The sequence below is a fragment of the Penicillium griseofulvum genome (assembly GCF_001561935.1).
Source record: "Penicillium griseofulvum strain PG3 chromosome Unknown contig_11, whole genome shotgun sequence".
NCBI lineage: Eukaryota > Fungi > Ascomycota > Eurotiomycetes > Eurotiales > Aspergillaceae > Penicillium > Penicillium griseofulvum.
In genome coordinates this window covers 406,152-426,902 of record NW_024467432.1, presented here as the reverse complement: position 1 = coordinate 426,902, position 20,751 = coordinate 406,152, and the positions used below count along the sequence as shown (strand labels likewise).

The 20,751-nt window shown below is 48.2% G+C and overlaps 7 protein-coding genes across 7 annotated transcripts; 5 read left to right on the top strand and 2 right to left on the bottom strand.

Annotated features, from left to right (window-relative positions):
- Positions 1–425: 425 nt before the first annotated feature.
- On the top strand, positions 426–1,734 carry PGRI_086790 (lysophospholipid acyltransferase family protein; the record flags this gene model as incomplete). Its single annotated transcript, XM_040796393.1, has 2 exons — positions 426–1,285; positions 1,347–1,734. 2 exons carry the CDS (start codon positions 426–428, stop codon positions 1,732–1,734), a joined length of 1,248 nt encoding a protein of 415 aa, XP_040650931.1.
- Positions 1,735–2,124: 390 nt separating this feature from the next.
- On the top strand, positions 2,125–5,780 carry PGRI_086780 (putative RNA polymerase II transcription elongation factor (Ctr9); the record flags this gene model as incomplete). The annotated part of the gene is made up of 2 exons (XM_040796392.1): positions 2,125–2,979; positions 3,042–5,780. 2 exons carry the CDS (start codon positions 2,125–2,127, stop codon positions 5,778–5,780), a joined length of 3,594 nt encoding a protein of 1,197 aa, XP_040650930.1.
- A 4,635-nt stretch (positions 5,781–10,415) lies between these two features.
- Positions 10,416–12,704, top strand: PGRI_086770 (uncharacterized protein; the record flags this gene model as incomplete). The annotated part of the gene is made up of 2 exons (XM_040796391.1): positions 10,416–10,872; positions 10,945–12,704. The coding sequence occupies 2 exons, from the start codon at positions 10,416–10,418 to the stop codon at positions 12,702–12,704; spliced, it is 2,217 nt and encodes a 738-aa protein (XP_040650929.1).
- A 757-nt stretch (positions 12,705–13,461) lies between these two features.
- Positions 13,462–14,178, bottom strand: PGRI_086760 (uncharacterized protein; the record flags this gene model as incomplete). The annotated part of the gene is made up of 1 exon (XM_040796390.1): positions 13,462–14,178. The coding sequence occupies one exon, from the start codon at positions 14,176–14,178 to the stop codon at positions 13,462–13,464; it is 717 nt and encodes a 238-aa protein (XP_040650928.1).
- Positions 14,179–16,254: 2,076 nt separating this feature from the next.
- PGRI_086750 (splicing factor ESS-2 family protein) lies at positions 16,255–17,703 on the top strand (the record flags this gene model as incomplete). The annotated part of the gene is made up of 1 exon (XM_040796389.1): positions 16,255–17,703. The coding sequence occupies one exon, from the start codon at positions 16,255–16,257 to the stop codon at positions 17,701–17,703; it is 1,449 nt and encodes a 482-aa protein (XP_040650927.1).
- A 364-nt stretch (positions 17,704–18,067) lies between these two features.
- On the top strand, positions 18,068–18,637 carry PGRI_086740 (uncharacterized protein; the record flags this gene model as incomplete). Its single annotated transcript, XM_040796388.1, has 1 exon — positions 18,068–18,637. The coding sequence occupies one exon, from the start codon at positions 18,068–18,070 to the stop codon at positions 18,635–18,637; it is 570 nt and encodes a 189-aa protein (XP_040650926.1).
- Positions 18,638–18,785: 148 nt separating this feature from the next.
- Positions 18,786–20,718, bottom strand: PGRI_086730 (MID1 family protein; the record flags this gene model as incomplete). Its single annotated transcript, XM_040796387.1, has 2 exons — positions 18,786–19,459; positions 19,509–20,718. 2 exons carry the CDS (start codon positions 20,716–20,718, stop codon positions 18,786–18,788), a joined length of 1,884 nt encoding a protein of 627 aa, XP_040650925.1.
- Between the last annotated feature and the right edge of the window lie 33 nt (positions 20,719–20,751).

The following is a 20,751-nucleotide window of genomic DNA, read 5'->3' as shown; positions in this document are numbered from 1 at the left end:
CAGACAAATCACAAAGAACGAGAGTTGTCAAGTAAAGAAATTTAAGTTGGTGACGTTATGAGGCTGTGACCGTCATTTGGGGATCCACGAGATCCGCCTGATTTCCCCCTCCAACTATCCAACACTCCAATTTGTCCAGCTTCTCCAACACCTATCCTTTTTGATTCAACACTTTTTATTATTATAATCCCATTCTTCTTCCTAAGGTATGGAAAATTATTTCATCTTATAGCTTCTGCCTAGCTTTTGTTACGTTCTGAACCCACACCGTCGATCATCACTATCTCCAAATCCCACACCATTTCTACGTGTGGGCTCTATACAGCTGTAGAAGCATCCGCTAGCTTCCAGTCTAATACTTGACTTTCTATCTCAGTTCTCACCCTCCAAAGAGATAGGGATCTCCGGATCTCCAAATCCCCACCATGGAACCTGCCGAGGTTCGACAGCGCAAGCCACCGACCGCCAAGGATCCTGGGGAGCTTCAGAAGCTCTCGACCAAACCACCTTCCGAGCCCCGTCTCAAACATGGCATTCCCATGCAGCTGCTGCGCTCGCTTCTGCTGATAACGTGGGTGGATTGCTGTATTGTGATGATCTGTGTGACTCAAGTAATCGGCGCCCCGCTGTATCTGATCAACAGATATTACTACTATTCGTATATGGCATATACAAAACAATGTTTTGGACTGGTTCTCAGTGCCGTCACCCAATGGAGCTCTCCGACGCTCGTCCGGGTTAGTGGTGATGCTAGTGTGCGTGGGCAGATCCACCTGTCGAAAGATGGATTGCTGGAGACCAGGTTCCCGGAGCGTCTCGTCCTGATCTCGAACCACCAGGTCTACACTGATTGGGTCTATCTCTGGTGGGTTGCATATACCAACCAGATGCATGGCCGCATCTTCATCATTCTGAAAGAGTCGCTTAAGTATATCCCTGTCGTGGGCACTGGCATGATGTTCTACGGTTTTATCTTCATGGCTCGCAAGTGGATGTCCGACAAGCCAAGACTTCAACATCGTTTGGAGAAGTTGAAGACAGTATACACCGGCTCCAACTCAGCCCGTCCGCAGTACGATCCCATGTGGCTGCTAATCTTCCCCGAGGGCACAAACTTGTCCCTCAATACCAAGAGACGCAGCGATGTTTGGGGGACAAAACAGGGACTGCCTTCATTTAAGCACATGATTCTTCCGCGTTCTACAGGGCTGTTCTTCTGTCTTCAACAGCTGAGAGGAACTGTAGACTGGGTGTATGACTGCACCATAGCCTATGAAGGACCACCGTATGTTTTTCTTATCTGTGCCTATTTCCCCCTGGTACAATACTCACAAATTTGTCTATAGAAAGGGAAGCTATCCTGATAAATACTTCACTCTCCGCTCCACATATCTGCAAGGACGACCGCCGACCTCAGTCAACATGCATTGGAGACGCTTCCAGGTCTCAAAGATTCCTCTTGACGACCAGAAGGAGTTTGAGGACTGGCTGGTAGCACGTTGGGCCGAGAAGGATCAACTTATGGATGAGTACTTCGAAACGGGCCGCTTCCCATCCGAATTGGCCGGTTCGATCAAGGCCGATCATGCAGTAGATGGCCAGCAGGTTGCTGCTTCAGCTGGATATGTCGAGTCCTATGCTCGCCTACATCACTGGAGTGAGCTTGGTCTTATCTTTGTGGTTCTGATCGGCGTTGCTTTCTTCTGCAAATTTGCAACAAACTGGTTGCAGTGATATGAATACCACACTTAGATATTCCTTTAGTAAATTTAGTAAACGCCAGTCTCATTAATTTTGCTTTATTTTATTCTGAATAATTGAAAAGTAATCATTCAATAAGGTCTAGAAATGAATGCACTTGTTGCTTATTGTATGCGGTGTGGCGGCCTGTGGCGGTGCAGCCCAGCCACTCCAATCATTCAATTCTCACCTTCTCGTCGCCGCGCTGCTAGTCTCCGAGAAGTCACTTTTTCGCGTTTTTCTCCAAATCCGGGGTTGCTAACCTCACTGGTCCTAATACTGAAATTTATTTGATGGTCCGCCTCGCTTGATCATGAGTTGAGGCTCCTACAATCCCATACCTACTCGCAAAGTGGCCTCATCCCTCCCATCCCCGGACACACCATGGCGCCTCTTGAGAATGGCCAAACCAATGGCCTGAATGGTGACACTGTACCTTCAGTGAGCCCGTTGAGCAATCTGCGCTTTTCCGATATCCCCGATGCTATCGACATTCCCGCTTCCAGCTTCGACAGCGAAGTCGAAGTGAGCTTGCTCGAGCTCCCCGATGACCCAACTGAGCTTTGCACCCTCTTGGAGAACGAAAAAGCCGCCAAGAATTTCTGGGTTATTATTGCGCTTGCCTATGCGAAGCGCAAGCAGATCGACCATGCCATCGACATCTTGACCAAGGGTCTGGCCTCCGTCGCCCACGGGGCGACAAAGGAGAAACTCGGCCTGCTAGGCTGGATCTGCTGGATGCTGCTGCTGAAGAGCCGACATGCTCCTCGAGTCGCACCTGAGGGAGAACTATACTCAGAAGCCAAAACCAAAGATCACTACCTCCAACTCGCGACGTCGACGTTGAACGAGGCTTCGCGACTCAACCCAGCCTATCCTCCCCTCTTCCTGGCGCGTGGTGTCTTGTGTCTCCTCCGTGCATCACTATACCCGCCCCGTGCTGTTCGTCCTGGTGCGATTGATACCTCGGAAAGAGTCGAGTCCCTCCGACAGGCCCTGAAATGTTTCGACGAGTCATCCAAGGCCTTTGGCGGCCGGAACATCATGGCTATTCTAGGACGTGCCCGCGCGCATTACATGCTAGGAAGATACGCAGATGCGCTCGAAGGATACCAAAAGGCTCTGATCAAGATGCCTAACCTCACAGACCCTGATCCTCGTATTGGTCTAGGATGCTGCTTGTGGCAGCTGGGCTTCAAGGATCAAGCCAAGGTAGCTTGGGAGAGATCATTGTCTCTGGTATGTCAAATCCCCTTTGTTTTGTTTTTATCGAAAGGTAACTAACAGCTATCGTTATGCAGAACCCCGAGTCAAAGGTTGCGAATGTCCTTCTCGCAGTTTACTACCTCCACGACAGCTCTCGCCGAGCCACCACCGACCCCATGTTTGGGTCAATGTACAAATTAGCCATGACTCAATACACCCAAAAGGCATTCAAGCTGGACAAGGAGTACCCAATGACCTGCTCCATGTTTGCCAGCTACTTCCTCCTCCGCAAATCATATCCCACCGTCGAGACATTGGCACGCAAAGCCATCGAACACACAGATGTTATGGCTATTGCCAGTGACGGCTGGTATCTTCTTGGTCGCAAGTCGCACTATGAAGGCGACGATGCCCGTGCTGCAGAGTTCTACAACCGTTCAGATCAAGCGCGCGGTGGTGTCGACAAGGGCTATCTTCCCGCCAAATTCGGCGCCGTGCAAATGCAGATCACCAATAAGGACTTCGACGGTGCTAAATTCCGACTAGAGAAGATTGTTCAACAATCGAAGAATCCGGAGGCAATGACCCTCCTTGCTGCTATTCATGCAGAAGAAGTCTTTGCTGCTCAAAAGTCAGGCAGCAAGGAAGACAAGTCGACTGAGGCAAAGCGAGCCATCACTCTTCTTGAGTCGGTGCGCTCTATGTGGAAGGACGAAAAGCTAAATATCTCCCCCGACGAGTCGGTCCTTGTTTACCTTTCCCGTCTCTACGAGGGCACGGCTCCAGATAAGAGCATGCAGTGCCTGACCCAACTGGAACAGATTCAGATTGCTGAAATTCCTGAGGATGCTCGACCTGATATCGAGGACCAGGATAAGCTGAACGCTGCTCTTAGGGAGAGTCTCCCGCCGCAGCTCCTCAACAACATGGGCTGCTTCTTATACCAAAACGAGAAGATCGCTCTGGCTCGTGGCTTGTTCCAGTCTGCACTCAACGCCTGTGTGCAATCCAAAGAAAGAGAGGATGGCACCGATACCGATGCGCTCGTCACCACAATCAGCTACAACCTTGGACGGACTTACGAGGCGGCTGATATGTGGGACGAAGCCAAGAAGGTCTACGAAGGTCTTCTGGAGCGTCACGCTGACTACACGGAAGCCAATGCACGCCTCACATACATTGCCCTGCGCCAGAGCCCTACAGACGAGGGCCCTAAGAAGATTGGCAAGCTTTACGAAGCGGAAAGCACAAATCTGGAAGTTCGGTCACTCTACGGATGGTATCTCAGCAAGGCGAAGAAACGTGTCGCCAACCTTGCTGAAGATAGCGAGCAACGTCACTTCAAACACACATTGCAGTACTACGACAAGCATGATCGCTACGCTTTGACTGGAATGGGCAATGTGCATCTACTGGCCGCTCGTGACATGCGTCGCGACACAGACCAAGAGAAGGAAAAGCGTCGCAAGATTTACCAGCGTGCGGTGGAGTTCTTCGACAAGGCTCTCCAACTGGACCCCAAGAACGCATATGCGGCCCAGGGTATTGCGATCGCCCTGATCGACGACAAGAAAGATCACAGCTCTGCTGTGCAAATCTTGTCCAAGATCCGTGATACACTGAAGGACCCCAGCGTCTACCTCAACCTGGGACATGTCTTCGCTGAGCTTCGTCAATTCTCGCGGTCAATCGAACACTATGAGGCCGCATTGTCGAAGGATCGCCAACGCGATGTGCAAATCCTGGCTTGTCTTGGTCGTGTATGGTGGCTGCGAGGCAAGCAGGAGGCAAACTTGGCCGCAATGAAGACGGCATTAGACTACGCTACGCGCGCCCGTGACGTCTCTCCAGATCAACTGCACCTTCAGTTCAACGTTGCTTTCGTGCAGAACCAAATCGCTTCGCTCGCATACGGTCTGCAGCCTACCCAGAAGACACTACAGGATGTCCAAGAGGCAGCAGAGGGTCTCAAGGAAGCCATTGAAACCTTCGAGCGTCTTTCCAAGGAGAAGAACCCGCCCTACCCTAGCGCTGCCTTGGAGCAGCGAGCTAACATGGGCCGCACGATCAGCAAGCAGCTTGACCGAGCCATGCAGAGCCAGAAAGAATACGAAGAGAAGAACGCGGCCAAACTCCAGCAAGCCCGTGAAGCCCGCGAAGAAGCCGCGCGGATCCGGGCAGAGGAGCTGCGCAAGGCCCAGGAGGTCGAGATGGAGCGCAAGAAGCGCATTGCCGAGGAACGCGCTCAAATGGTCGAAGAGGTGCAACGACATGCCTTGCAGCGCGCTGAAGATGAGCGCGCTCGCGAGGAAGCCGAATTGACCCAGGATTCTGAGACTGGTGAACGTGTCAAGCGCAAGAAGAAGTCTACTAGCAAGCGCAAGAAGAAGGGCGGGGACGATTTCATCGCGGATGAAGATGAAGCCCACGCTGCGCACAGCGCGGCCGAGAGTGAGGGCGAGGCGGCGCCCAAGAAGCGACGCCGTTTGGAACGCCGATCGGGCGGGAAGGCCCAGGCTGCTAAGTCTGAAAAGCCTGGCAAATACAAGAGCAGTGAGATGGTTGTTGACTCTGATGATGAAGAGGCGGCTGGGTCTGCTGGTGAAGACAAGGATGATCTGTTTGGCGACGACGAGCCGGCTGAAGAAGTTGCGCCGCGCCGTCGTGGCAATGCTGCACGTCGTATTGCTGATGATGACGAAGACGAGGATGAGGAAGAAGAGGTGCAACAAGAAGTGCAAGCTGAGAAGTCTGGCAATGAAGATAACGACGACGAACTGTTCGGTGAGGAGCCTTCAAAGCCTACTACAGAGGACACGGAGATGCAGGAGTGAATTGCCACATTACTTTTCTTTCTGTTACTATTCGTTCTATTTTCTATTTTTCTTTCCAGCCGTCTGAGGGGCCTCTCAACTGCAATACATTTTTTCGACTTTCAAATGTAATTTAGCAAAAAAAAAGGAAATGCATTGTTCAAACAAAACCCATTGAGATACAAACTCCCCAGGTAATTGGCAAACGCCACAGGGAACGGTCAAATACCGGCTCTTACAGACCTAAAAATCCAGGGAAATACCATTTCACTGCCTAAACTCGAAATGGAAGATGGGGAAAATAAATTAATCAGGCCCAAGCGTAAACGCACATGCCTTTAATCTGTATAGATGTAACTCCATATTCCGTAGAACGAATCTGCTCAGGCGTAATCTCCACTCGGATTTCCGTTGTTAGTCCGTTCTTAGATGGCTTGGAAATGTAAGACGAGGCTTGCGCAGCCCCCAATCTGTGTGGTGGGATTAATCCCTGTCACCCATATGGCGTAACAAGCAGTTATGTCTTGGTCAGTGCAGTGCTTGTAACTGTATATGGTAGTAGGTGTACGAAGTAGTATGGTTGGATTGGGGGCTATCTCGTTTATTAGGGTTATGCTATTCGGAGTGCGGAGGACTCCGTACTATCTTTGATCTAGTTAGAGAGTATATAGAATATAGAATATGGATCTTAGATTTGCCTTATTGAACTTTTACAATCCCAGATACTCCATAGAGTTATTCCAGATCAATAATATTTCTACATAGAATAGTAGGTAGGAACCATATCATGCCATCGACATGAAAATGGATACTACCTAACGCCCCGGTGGGACCCAGGAGCGATTGGTACTTTTGTAAGGAATTGGGTTCCTCTAATTACAAACAAATCTCACGGCTAAATCTATTGTAGGTCACGGGCGTTATTTTCTTTAAGCTTAAGGGTCCAAGATTAGGGCTGTTGGCCTTGTCTTATTAGTATTTTCAAATATTAGATGTGAAAGAGGCTTGATTTCTGTTAAAACCTGGTTTTAGGCAAAAGGATATATCGAGCGCTCGCAGGATTTCACCGAAATACGGACATCCACTCCCCAGCTACGCCTGTGTCATAGATCGAGGCCATGTCCACATTGTCCAAGCTGGCGCTAAGTTCCTGGAGCATATCAGCTACCACGCCACAAACATGCTCAGATCAGGTACCATACAATACGTACTTTAGGTGACTTGGCCATCTAGGATGTCTCTAGTCTGTCTATCCACTACAGGTCCAGGTAAGGACAGTTCGAATCAAACTACTACAATTGAGTACGGACCTACCAGACCCCAGCTCAAGCAGTTCTCAACAACTCCAATCTGGGAAATTTGAACACATATACAAATATGTTACGGAGTACACTCTCGTTGCCCCCGTCCCCCATAAGGACGTGATCAGCGTTAGCGCCAGTGATAAAGATTTGGTGTTATCAAGTGCTCTTAGCACCGGTTGATAGCCAACTTTTGAATGAATCTATCATCCATACTCCGTAGAGCAAAGACAATTAAGAATTGGACTTCTTCATTCTGAACTCGAATGACAAATAAATAGCGCTATAGACGTATCTAATCCTTGGAAATCGAAAGTCTAGGCTTCAATATTGCCGCATTCGAGACTTTGAATATGAACTCCGTACTCCACACGGAGCACAGAGTGCGGAGTAGACAAAGCAAGAATAGCTATTTCAATAGTCTATCATATGTTTGCCCGCTATTTGGTTATTCCGAAGAGCTCAACCTTGGTAGTCTCATGTATCACAAAATTTCCTTTGCAACGTGAAAGGAGTCCCCTGCATGGAGTATCACCAACACACCTAATCCCTGATATGCCCTATTACGCACCTTAAAGTCTAACAATGCTAGGTTACATCAGGACCCTGGATCGTACATACGAAGTAGCATTTTAACACAAGCGCGTTTATCTCCAATTGAAGGCTGATAGGTTCAGCCTCAGTACGGGGTAATATCGCAGATATGAACCCCTATCCTACAGGGGATAAATCTATTCTCCTAGTAAATAGTCCCAACGGGCTTCTACATATGTACTTTACCCAGATAGGCGACCGTTAGGGTACGGGAAAATGGCGGAAGAAGACAGATTTGATTTTAACGGAGTTATACATAGCTCGGGAACAAACTGCCTCAGGGGATATTAGATCTGTCGATCTCTAAAATAGGAACGTGTTCATAGGTGAACCAGAGAGTTGACAGAATTAACAAACTTAACCATAATAATAAGTTTCATCCTTCCATTTCTAGAACTCCTTTCAAACCTTGTCCTACTATTCTCCAGGGCTCTTCCCTACCTATATATCTATACTATAACTATTAACCTTTTCAATTTATCTAAAGGCTTGATCTATTTTTTTGTAAAAAAAAAAAAATTTAATCCAGTCTCCTACTCTATTCGATCTTGTACTTCGTAAAAATTCCAAAAATAAAAAGAGATCTAACAATCGGCACTCCAATTTCGGGGCATACTCCTGACGCAGATCTAAGGAACAACACCGGGAACGCTTGGGCCTATAATATTAACAGACACGGTGCTCGACGACGATCACCGTGGACGCGAACGGCCGGTGGAGATAGAGAACGTGTTAGTTGGACCTTCTGGAAGGGTATAGTAGTGTATTAACCTCGGGGTATGTTGTATGTGGTAGATCTTAAAGTTCAAACACGCATGTGGCCCCGAGTACGAAAGAGTAAGAATATGAACGAGGTATGTGGTACGAAGCACGCAGGTACAATAAGAACACTGTCTCATAACATGTTCTAGGCAACAAGATCGTCAGGAGTCCACTTTACAATCCAATACACATTCTGACTAGCGGTATATTGGACTCTGAAATAGAAAGAACCTTTTTTTTTGGATTTTCTTCTTGTTTCGAATGTTAAGAGGTGTGTCCACTTCACAAGATAGGAAGCTGCCGATGTAGACTAAGTAAATATTAGAATATGCGAGGTCACAGTAAAAAGTAATGTGCAACTAATTCTATGTACTACATAGTACGTCCAGGGTAATATGCACATACCAGGCACAATATACCCCGCCCTGAGACAATGCAACTCCCCGAGATGTAAGGAAGCGGTGATTCCCGGATAGTCACATTCTTCAGCTTCGATCTTGCATCCCCGAGGCAGTATGAAGTGTATGTTTTACTTAAGTTAAAACAAATATGAAGTTCGCTTCGAATTTGCATATGGGGGGGAACCGGGAGTCCCCGAAGCTTGACTTTAGTGGACAGCCCCTACAGCTAGGTATGATCACAGGAACAAACTCGCATGGAGACCCTTGCCCACTCTTTTTTCTCACAGGGATTAGATGAGTTCAAGAGAAATGCCGATAATATACTATAGCACGTGTATACCTAGGCTATAATACCATAATGTAATACAATGTTATTATGAAACCCCACTATTGGATCCCGTAGATTGCGATCTGTCAGGTTCTCCCAAGCCCTATAATTTTTCAAGAATCACTTTTAGGGCCGGATCCTTTAGTGATTAAAACCGTTGAACCGAGGCTCCGCTATACGACGCGGGGAAGGGAAGAGGCGTTTATAGGTTTCAGGCCTCATGCAAGGCAAAGATTAGAAAGAGAATACATTTCCCACAAAGAAAAACAAAAAAAAGCTATCTAGGTATATACAATGTTGTAGATGAAAGACTGTGCGCCCCCAACTTATCGTGATAAGGGCTTGTCTCTCCACACGGAAGTCTGGGCTCCTCACCCTACCTTGGTACAGATGTAAGGAATTGGAATTTCAATATTATCATTGGATATTCAATTGAATATTTTGCCCAATAGTATTAACTTGTATATACTAGGATAATATGCACGAGTACGGAGTATTATCGTAAGTACTCGGAGTAAGAAATCTATAGAGATCGCGTATATTGCATCCCGTGTCCACGGGTCAAAGCTAACGGTAAAACCTTTTTGAACCTTGGGATGGGTAAAAATGAACCTTGGTAAAGAAATAAAATAACCAAAACGGGGCGTATCGGACCGCGGATACTTGCTAAGAAAGGAATAGTTTCTTTTACTTTTCTTCCCCACACGCGGGTCCCCCAGCACGTTCAGAACCAACCCCCTGGCTCGATGAATATCCCACTACGGTATTCGGCTCCGTGACACTGGGAATTTCTTTAGCATGGGGATGTACCTTTGGTTATCCCGTGTTTATATTGTTTATATTGTATTTGCTTTACTTTCTTATTTTTGGGAAGGGAAATATGATAGATAGCCGGCTGAGTGCATAGTGTAAATGCCCGTTCTAATTCAAACAAAGAGATAACAAATAGATCAAATAATAAGGAATCGAAATATCGAAAACATAGGAATCAGAACCATGGATAACATCATATACTAATAATGGAAAAAACCAAAAAATAAAAAATAAAAGGAAAAGGAAAAGTAAATACCATAAATACCCCTGAACGCGGCTCCACTACTCCGTGTCTTGTATTTCACCCGTCATCGAGTATTATATTAATTTATTATCATCGGCACCTCTCTCTGTTCCACTTGAGAACCGTTCCTTTCCACTTTCGCTCTTTTAGTAGACAGCGGAGATCTCCAGATTTCATCTTATCATGGTGTAGCCTCTTTCCTTTACTTCCACCATGTCGACCTTTGCAACCATGGCTAAAGCCTGGGACAACGACGATAGTGACCGTCCGTCCACGAACTCGTCCAACGAGTACCCAGAACATGCCGCACATATCCGTTCCAGGTCCACTGCCCACGCTCACAGCCCCAAGCGTCTGTCTGTCTTTGGCGGTCGGTCAAGAAGCAATACTACCACCTCAACTTCTTCACGGCGGTCACCGGGTTCTTCTATGACTTCGACAGATAGTTCAATTGCCTCTGACGAGCGGGCTGTCTCGTCATTGGGACTCCGCTCCGATAAGCAGGACAAGCCATCCCGCTCCTTTTTGGCGCGGGGAAGTCGCATCCTGCGCCGACAGGGTAGCAAGATCAACATTGTCGCCACGCTAGATGAAGAAGATGAAGCCGATCGTGAGAAGGCCCGGCCTGAGAGAGAGATGTTTGGCCGTCGCGCCCGCCATGCCGATCACAGTAAGTGTGCTGGCTACTCAGTTGTTTGATAGTTGAAATTGTGGACTCAATTGACCCCGGGAATCGATATAGGCGAGCGCTTGAAAAGCATTATTTCTGACCCTTTCGACTTCCACCACTTGACTCATACCAATCCCTCGCAGTTCCAATCTTTGGATCAAACACGCGAGAATGACCTCGTTACTGAGTTCTCCGCCATCCGAGCATCCCAACGGCCCCAGACCGATCTTAAAGGTATCCGCGCCGAGGATATTCATTTCCGCAATTTCTCCAGTGATGATCTAAACTCGCTTGGAACTGCCACCACGGTGGATGTGCCCAGCGTAAGCCCGCCGGCTTCTCCCAAGCCACACCGTCATCACGCACGCAGAGAATCGCGCGCCAATGAGAACTTCTCGCGGCCAGTCTCTAGATATCCCCGATCCTGCCCCACCACTCCCCCACCTCCTACTGTGCCGGAGAACCCAGCGCCTGAGACTGGTGAGCCCGCACCCCGTGCCATTGACGAGATCCTGGGCTTGTCCACTGCGATGACATACCCCGAGTGTCTCCAATCAGCGCAGCCAACCAGGTTTTTCAGTCCCGAACCCACAGATGATGGCCCCCGGGCCTCGTCCATGAGCAGCCATTATGATCTGGAAGATGTCCCCGAGGAAGAGGAAGGAACCCGGTATTGGGACAGTTCTCAGTCCAGCGTGGGCCCCCATTCTCGCTCAACTTCTCAAACCAGCCCACCTCGCAATACCCAGTCACCCAGACCCAGCACCAGCGAGCGCAAAGCTCCATTGTCGATCTATGTGGCCGAGGAGCTCTCTAGGAAGTTCTCTGAGGCGCTTGGCTCGCCGACTCTCCCTCAACATCTTCAGGACACCCCTCGCGCCCAGGTGGAAGTCACACCACCCGAGCCAATCGCCAACCTAAACCGATTCTCACAGGAGGATGAATTGTATGACTCGTGGGACGCAGACATCGATTACTGCTACGAGCACGCAGCCGAGTCCACCTCTAACTTCGATTGGTCTCGCACATCCCTGGAAGAAACACGTCCTCAGGTTGGCGTAGCCTGCAGCGAGGGTCCCTGGCTCTCCCCGAGAACCCGACAGCTCCAGCCGAGCCCACTGAGCACCTCCGCCCTACCAACCCCAGACCTGGCTCCCAGTCCGGTCCAGTCGATGCCCTCCCACTCAGCCGCCACCCCTTCAACAACAGACTTTGATCAGGAGTTCATCGCGCGGGGCGCAGACTATTTCCATCCCGTCAGTTCCACGATCCTCCCAATGGGCAAACCTCTCTCCCACGAACCATTATACGAGGAGTACATGACGACTGATGGCGAATCAGACCGCCACTTCCCCTTCTCGCAGGGCATGATGGGCCCCATCTCTCCACGCAGCAGCTTCTCCCCGATAAGCAAATGCAACTCACAGGAGAGCCTGATGCTCTCACGCGCAGCCTCTATCGTGCGCAAGCATCGCTCCTCCGTCTCCACGACAACCAGCGTCCCAGAGCTCATCTACAGCTTGTCCAGCAGCCGTGAGCTCATGCCAACAGACCGCATGACAGCCGGCGAGGCACTCACCCGCCCTGCGTCTTCCTCCCACCACCGCCAGACCAAGAGTCTGGCCGAGGCACACCTCCGACAGAATGGCAGCAGCACGAGTCTCGAGGGCACGGATATTCCCGTATCGCTTCATGACCGTGCCAAGTCCACTTCAGAAGTCGAATCACAGCCGATAAAATTCGAGGCTCCTCTCCCTCCTGTTCCTCCTAGAAACCCAAGGAGGAAGGCTCGCTCGCCATCTTACTCTCTCTTCCCAACAACTGCTCACTGAGTGTCACTATCGTTATCATCAACACCCCCTATTTTGTTGATTTTTTTTTCTTTTTTTCACCCCCTTGCATATGATCTATCCCTGGACAACTCTCGCTTTGTCATGGTAGATCCTCCTCTCAACGAGTCCACGATCTGTGTTTTTCCTATTGTCTTTGTTTATCTGTCTTTGTCTGTGAGCCATATTTTCTTGTGTGTTTCAGCTGTGGTCATTCTTTCATCTGCATTTCTCAGCGATAGCGTTTACTGGCCTGGTGTATTGGAAGGATTGGGAAAGAGAAAAAGAGGAAAAGGAAAAGGATTTGGAGGAATTTTGGAAGTTTTGGGTCATTCGCTTTTTTGTTCTTTTTTTTTTATAGACTTCGATTCTTATAGAGGAGCTGATCGGCTCCAATACCATCCCTGGTTTGATTGGCACTTTGCAAGTATAGCTTTGTAGGACATGGGTTCATGTATACTGGAATAGGTGGATCAGCATGACTGCGTTTGAAGTGAAAGATATGTAAGATAGTTGATAGGCTAGTCAAGTTATAAAGATACTGAAAGCTGATAGATAACCCATACTGGACTAGGTCGATCAGAATGACTCTGCGTTTACATTAAAGTGAAGGATATGTAAGAAGATAGTCGACAGGCTAGTCAAGTGATAAAGATACAATTAGAATCATTCACAGAACATCTTCGAGCAACTATTACATGTATTTCTGTCTTTCTTTCTCTTCCACCTGGGTTCTATCTCATTCACCACCAAAACGATGTCAATATGCCACCAAAGATGAAGGCATAGCTGCCCCATTCCACAGAGCCCAGAAAGCAGGCACACTCCCATGGATTGGCGCCATCACACTTTGATATCTCTTGTCCTTGAGGTAGGAGAGATTGCGAGAAGTCAAATCCCGAAGCGGGATATCAGTAATGGTTTCAAACGCAAATCGAGGACTCGAGTCCTTGCGAAAAGCCTCCTCCTCCTCCTCTTCCTCCTCCTTCCCCCATACACAATCAAACGTGTGAAATTTCCATCGGGGATCATCTGAGCTGAGACCAGATCCCAGGTTGATCCAACTCGTGACAACTGCAGTGACATGATCATCTGGTCTATTTTCAAAGATTTGAACATCGTAGTCGATGTTGCAATATTCGCACCTCGAACACTTGGACCGGTAACTATTCCGAGTGATGCACTGCATCCAAAATGTTTCTAATGTGTGTTTGCAAATTTGGAAGAGCGCAAAATACGCTTGGTCCACATCGTCATAGTCTTCATCGTGGACGGTTGATGCTATGCTTCTCATAGACATGATATGCTGAAAGCGCAGAATTAAACTCGGTGGGTTGGGGGATATCTGTGCATCAAACGAGGATAACTTGGTTGGACTGGCGACACGGTCTCCCGGGACATAGTGACATGTTACTTCGGTGTAGGATAGTGCATCTGTGCTAATCCCATATTCGGGACCGCAGTAGAAGCGTCTCATGGCAAGCTGGAGATGAGAAAAGTGAAGCGCATAATGAGAGGGGCTCTTGGTATAAAATGTACAACTACCTATATAAGGCAGACAGTCAATGCGAGGCGGGTAGCTATATCTCAGTGAGGGTGGTAGCGTCAAGGGTTCTGATATATTGCTGAAATCGTGAAGGGAAAGGCAGCTGTCGCAAACATAGTAGTGTGGGTGATCATGTTCGAGGCGATGTAAGAAAGACAACCGAACTTTTCGTTCCAAATGTTGGTGTTTTGTCCGGTTTCTGAATATTGCGAGAAGTCGATGGTTGCAAAGGGAGAGGCAGTAGATATCCTCGAGAGGGAGGAAATCTGCTATTGATAATAATATCTCAACAGGAAGGGCATCTAGGAAGTTCTGTCCTAGAACTTTTGGGGTAGGAGATGTGATAAAGATGGGTTTAAGATACTGATCTATGACTCGGGGCCGGGGAAGAGGTGTAATGGGAATGGTCGTGAGAGCTTGATTGACAGGGGGATTTCTTTTCATCGAGTCCGACATGGTATACATTAGATGTAGATGAAGATGGTAAGACAAATAAGCAAAAGAATAGTAGTTAGAAGAGATGAAAGGGTTCAAGAGTCTTCCAAGTGCAAGTCCATACTTGATATGAGTAAATATGATGAGTATGTAGTCCCGAAGAGGCTTAACACCAATATGAAGAGTACTTAACCTTGGAACTCTATCAGATTTATATCTATATACGGAATAGTAGCTAGAAATGTAGCCATGGTTATCTATATGAAAAGATTTTCGTGTCTTTCAGCCCTGGCGAAAGGGACATCCGAGGACTTTATACTCGAAAGGGAAGTCCGATCTATGAAGTCTATATTGATGTAATAACATACATATTCCCCAATGAAAATCAATTTGGTTTATAAAAGATGGTCATTTCTTGGAAAGCAATTTAATGGATAGCAATATCTAGCTTTTTGGCAAGACTAGGACACCCAAAAGTGCTGCGCTCAGTGACTACCATAGCATCGCATCGCACATCACCCTGGATATGTTTCCGGGGTTCTATGTCTTTGTGAAACGCATGTCGCACTGATCTATAAATGGCCCATTTCTGTCAAATATGCATTTATTCAACACCCTATAGTATAATCGAATTTGAATACTTCATGCGAAGGGAGATGCGGAATGATCTCTACTATTCCTTCTGGATTGGGGTTCGGATTAGTTATAGGCTTTTTCTGAATCCTTGGAATCCAAGGGCTGATCTCTTCCCTCGAATCCAAATCTCTAATTGACAATGTGTTGGTAGCCCGGTGTAGCTAAGATGAGGACCTGAAGTGAGAACATTGCGACAAGCAGGAGGGAGAGCAGGAAATAGGAAAGATAGAGAGGCAAGACGGCAGAGGGAAGAAGCGACTGCTGTAACCCCTCGAGGTATAGTAAAGTGTAAAATAAAACAAACATGAGAGATAAGGGGAGAGAGGAAAAAAGCAACCCCCTGGGTTTGCACACCCCTGGGGTCAAACCAGGTGCATATCAAACCTAACACCTCTCCATCACAACCTGGGGACAACATGTTTCTTATGCTGGAAGGATACCAACTGCACTATAAGGGGGTTACTTGGAAATATTGGTGTTTTTCTTAGATTTATAGAATCATGCCCAAATAGGAAGGAACCACCTAGTATCATACTATAGCGAGGCTTCCAAGTCTATCAATTTTGTCTGAGTCCTGACTTAAAATTCACTCTACCCTCATTAAAGTAGTAGAATAGGAAATCATATGGTAATAGACAAGTAGAAGTCATCTAGTTATGTAGCTCATATGGTATCACATGCTTACTGCCTAGATTATTAGGCCTGGATTTGCTATTCAAGTAGCTTCCTTATTTGTAGAGAATCAATTTTATTTTTCTCTTTTGCTCTTTTCCTATCTCTACCAACATGTTATGCAAATCCATGTAGTCTAGTGGCGTCTGAAGTATAATTGCCTAAAGCGGTTAGACCAGATACCATACCTGCTATCCGTCTTATCGCCACTACAGCTGCCTCTTCTTTCCTTATTCTCTCCCCCCAGGCTTTTGCTCTACAAACATGGCGTCTCCTCCTTCACAGCTGGTCAAGCAATCTGCTGGCCAGCTTATGCCTCCCCCACCACCACCGAAGCGAATTAAACGTCCCGCAACTGTCCTTGATGAAGACATTTACACCAACACTTTGTCCCACATCATCGCCCGCGACTTCTTTCCTGGATTACTTGAGACACAGATGAAACAGGAGTACCTGGAAGCTCTTGAATCGAAGGATAAAGCATGGATTGCAAGCTCTAAAAAGAAGTTGGCAGACGTCATGCGCACGCCCACCCCGGGGTCGAATGCAAGACGAAAGTCAGACTATGCATCGGTCCCGAGCACACCGCAGCATTTCCCGCCGGGACAACCGGGTGACACTCCGCATGGCTGGGGAGGCGATACTCCCATGTCTGTCATATCGACTTCCACAACAGCAACTGAAACGCAAGATAGACATATCCCCGATGTATCGAATATGGGACTGGTCGCCTTCCAGGCAAAGTATACCAGCGAAGACAACGAGTCCTTCAACAAGGTCCTCGACAAGCAGAATGAAAAGCGACGGGAGAAATATCCCTGGCTTTGGAGTGGGAACAAAATTCCTTCGGCCCGACAAATCGCACACCACCAGCAAGAAATCAAGCGCATCACAGCTCAAGGCGGAAACCCGGAAACTGGCCTTGTAAAAAAAGACGAGCATGCCCAGCCAGCCATCAAAACAGACCTGAATGCTCGCCCCGCCAATCCGGACACATGGAAAACCCGCCCAGATAACACCCTCATGTTCCTCCCCTCTTCGGTGGAGGATACCCACGAGACACTCCCGCAGAAGGCAGAAATGACATCACGGGCAGGCCTCAAGCGTACACTCTATCAAAACACTAGACTCCTAGACCCACATGCTGCCGCAGCAGCAGACGCTGCCAGCGCCGTGCCCCCTTCCCCCTCACTATCCGCTATTCAAGACGCTATCGCCGGTCGGCCGCATCTCAGCGAGTCCGAAGCTGCATCCGCCTTCGCGGGAAGCGAAACCCCGAGGGTAAACGGATATGCCTTCGTGGACGAGGATGAGCCCGAACCAACAGACGATATGGAAGTTGACTGGCGCCTCCTCGGGCCGACCTCCGAAAAGCCCAATCCCTTCAAACTTGGTGAGACTCGCAAGCGCGAAGCCCTACATCACCGCATGGTCGATCGTGTGGCGCGGAACAAGCGTGCTGAAAAAGCCGCCCGTGTTACAAAGACGCCTGTCTCGATGACGCCACGCTTTGCTAGTAGTCCCCGATTGGACTTTGCGTCTACACCTGGGGCTGGGTCTAGTAGGGGCTCTGTCTCTGGGGGGCATGGCCAAGGAAAGATGCTTACACCTGCAGCGCAGAGGCTGTTGCAGCAAGTCGGGAGGACGCCGAGGTCTGGAGAGAGGAAGTCTGGGCTGGGAAATGCTTGGACACCTACACCGAAGCGAAAGTGATGGTTTATGACTTTTTTTTTTACTCTATTTTCTAGCACGATACCACGGAGTAACTCCAACGGCGTTTCATTATTAATTCAATCACAAATGCCGGTACATCCGGTAGTTTTGCATATCAACAGTAGAACGAGTTCACAACATTTGAAGACTTCAGATAATTTGAGTGGGACATCGGAACGAACAGGAACCGCACGAAAACAGTTACCCGATGCCGATACTTCTCTCTTTAAACATGTCCTTATACACGAAATTGCAGCGTAGATTAGGCATAGAACTCGTGAGTCTGCTTTATAACTATAAATATTTTACTAACGAGATAACAGATCCTGGAGAATTGATTATATGAGATATCTGGTATATCAAAATGAGCATCGAGACAGAGAGCCAGCCTACTCCATCAGCAACACCTACTGAAGATATCTCCAAGGTCAAAGAGATATCACCAGAGACATCAAAATCAGAAGAGAAAGAGAAAGACACATCCACATCAAACTACTCCCCAGCAAATCTACTCTCAAGTCTCCTCTCTCCATTCTCTTTCTCAGGCACATCTTCAGAGCCAACAATATCAAGCAAAGAAAAGAAGGAGACCAAAACTCCAACTAAAATATCAATCGAAACACCAACACAATCCCCAGAACCATATTACACCCCCGAAGAAACACCTCTCTTCAAGACCCTCTACAAAACCCGTCTAACAAAAACTCGCACAAAACAACTCCTCCGTGCAGGAGAGCGGGCATACAATGACCCACCGCCTCCACCGGGACTTGGTGATTGCTGTGGGAGTTCGTGTGACCCCTGTGTAAGGGATTTATGGAAGCAAGAGATTGGGATTTGGAGGGAGAGATGGGGGGATTGGGGTGTTGAAGATGGAGCAAAAGGGAGTGAGAAGAAAGAGAAATTGGGGAAGAAGAAAGAGTTAGAATGGTAGTATGAAATAGAACAGTTCAATAGAACTATAAGGATCAATATATTGTCCCAGGGTCTCTCCTACTAGAGCAAGTAATGTACCCTTCCAATTTACACCTGATATGTTTTAGTACCATAAGAATGAAAATATACTCAAAAAACACATATATCTACATCAAGTACATAACCCCCATAACCAGCAAACTAAACAACCAACCCCAAGCACCCATCCTCACCCCAAGATTCAAATAATACACAGCTCCAAGATAAGAGCAAGTAATTATGCCCGTCTCATTCCGAAGGGGCCGCTGTCCGTAGGAAGAAGCCACCAAATCTCCCGTAGGACACTCGAAGCCAAGTGCGGACGGACAACTCCGAACGAGGTTATGACAGATATCCTCACAAGGAAGGATCTCCTTATAAGGACCAGGCATGATCTGCTCATCGATGATAGCATTGCGGGATTTATTCGTCGCCACGAGTTTGCGGTGCGGACTGTCATCCGGTAGGGAAGAGCCATTTATGAAAGATTGGCCCGCGTTACGGATGAACAGGTAGTCGGCATCGTTACTGTAGTCCGCGCAGCGGGGGATTGTGACGCCGCAGAGCCATTGTTTGTAGGCGCTTGCGCAGTCATCGCAGTCGACGGCGAGGGAGAACATTGATTCTTGGGTTGCGTTGCATTGGATTTGTTGCAGGGAGTAATTGAAGTTCTGGTAGTAGGCGGCGGCGTGGTCGTCGTAGATTGTGCGGAGTTTGTCGACGCTTAGTTTAGGGTTTGACGGGACTGCGTATGCCACTTCTGAGCAGAAGGTTAGGTTGAATAGCACGGCGCAGTTATCATCTGGGAGATGGTTAGATGAATTTACTTGTAGTTGTTTAAGCTTGCTTACCTGTTTTCGTTGTAAAGTTCATCGGTTTCCATACCTTGCCGCCGCCGCCGATGATGCCATTGCCAGACGCGGTCGAATTGCCAATCATAGCTAGAAGTCCGCTGTATGAGGAACTTTGGTTCAGTCCGGTAATATAGAACTGTTCTTTGGGCTTATTTCCAAGTCCACGATTGGTCATGCCAACCTCAGTTGAATTACTGATTCGACCCATCTGCGAAAGCTCATCGAGGGCGCAGAACGATTTCTCCAAGCCCTCCAGTGCTGTGTCGTTGATGTTGTGGGCAAACATAGTATATGGCGGGACGATGTTCATCCATTGACGGTAATTTGAGGAGTTGGACTCGGACAGCGTGAGGTTGTTCGTCACCAGCAGCGCGGATGATACGTCCGCGTCGATGAAGAACAGATTTGGGTCATCTTCCACAATACTGTGAAAAAAGGCATCAATAGACGCTGCAATCTGGTACTTGTAACTTCCAATGTAGTCGGTTGAATTAGGCGCTGCGACGCCGATGAAGACGTCGCTGTCCGCGTCAATGGTGATTCCCACATGCCCGCCAACGGCAGTGTGCATATCCTGCTGCGAGTCGTCTTTGCCCGGTCCTGGCTGTTGTAGTTCCTTCGAAGTCGACACATACATCTGTAGTTGTGGAAATCCGTCTTGTGGGTTGGTCACATTGGCAAGTGGCTTTTGGCAGGTCGTGAGCGATAAGTAGACTGTCGTCATCGCTCGCTTTGAGAAGTCCTCGTCTCGTTTTCGTAGCTCACGGGCGGTATCATGGTCATCTTTAACCGTAGCATTTAAATATGCAGGAAGGCCCTTGCCTTTGGGATCGTGTTTGCCGTTCACCACATCGTGGGGCAGGTAGAACCATTGAACAAGACCGAGCTCAAGCTCGCCCGGCGCGAATTGGTTGTTGCCTAATGCTTTCGCGGCATTAGGGGCTCTCCGCACAAGCTCCAGCCCATTTGACTCGCCATCTTCGTCGACACTGTCACGAAGTTCCAGCCCATTGAACGAGTCCAGCGTAAGTGGGAGTCCTGCCCCGTCGCTGATAACAGCCCCTCGGAGGGTCAAGGTGTCCTCTGTATCCGGAACATTGGGAGAGTCGGCATAGGCGAACGAGTCGCAGGTAAGTGCAAAAATAAGGAAGATCGCGCTAATCGTTGCAGTAAGATAGCACTGCAGCGCGTTGTATTGACGTCGCATGGAAAGATGGAGGGGAGGGTGTCGCTGACAGAC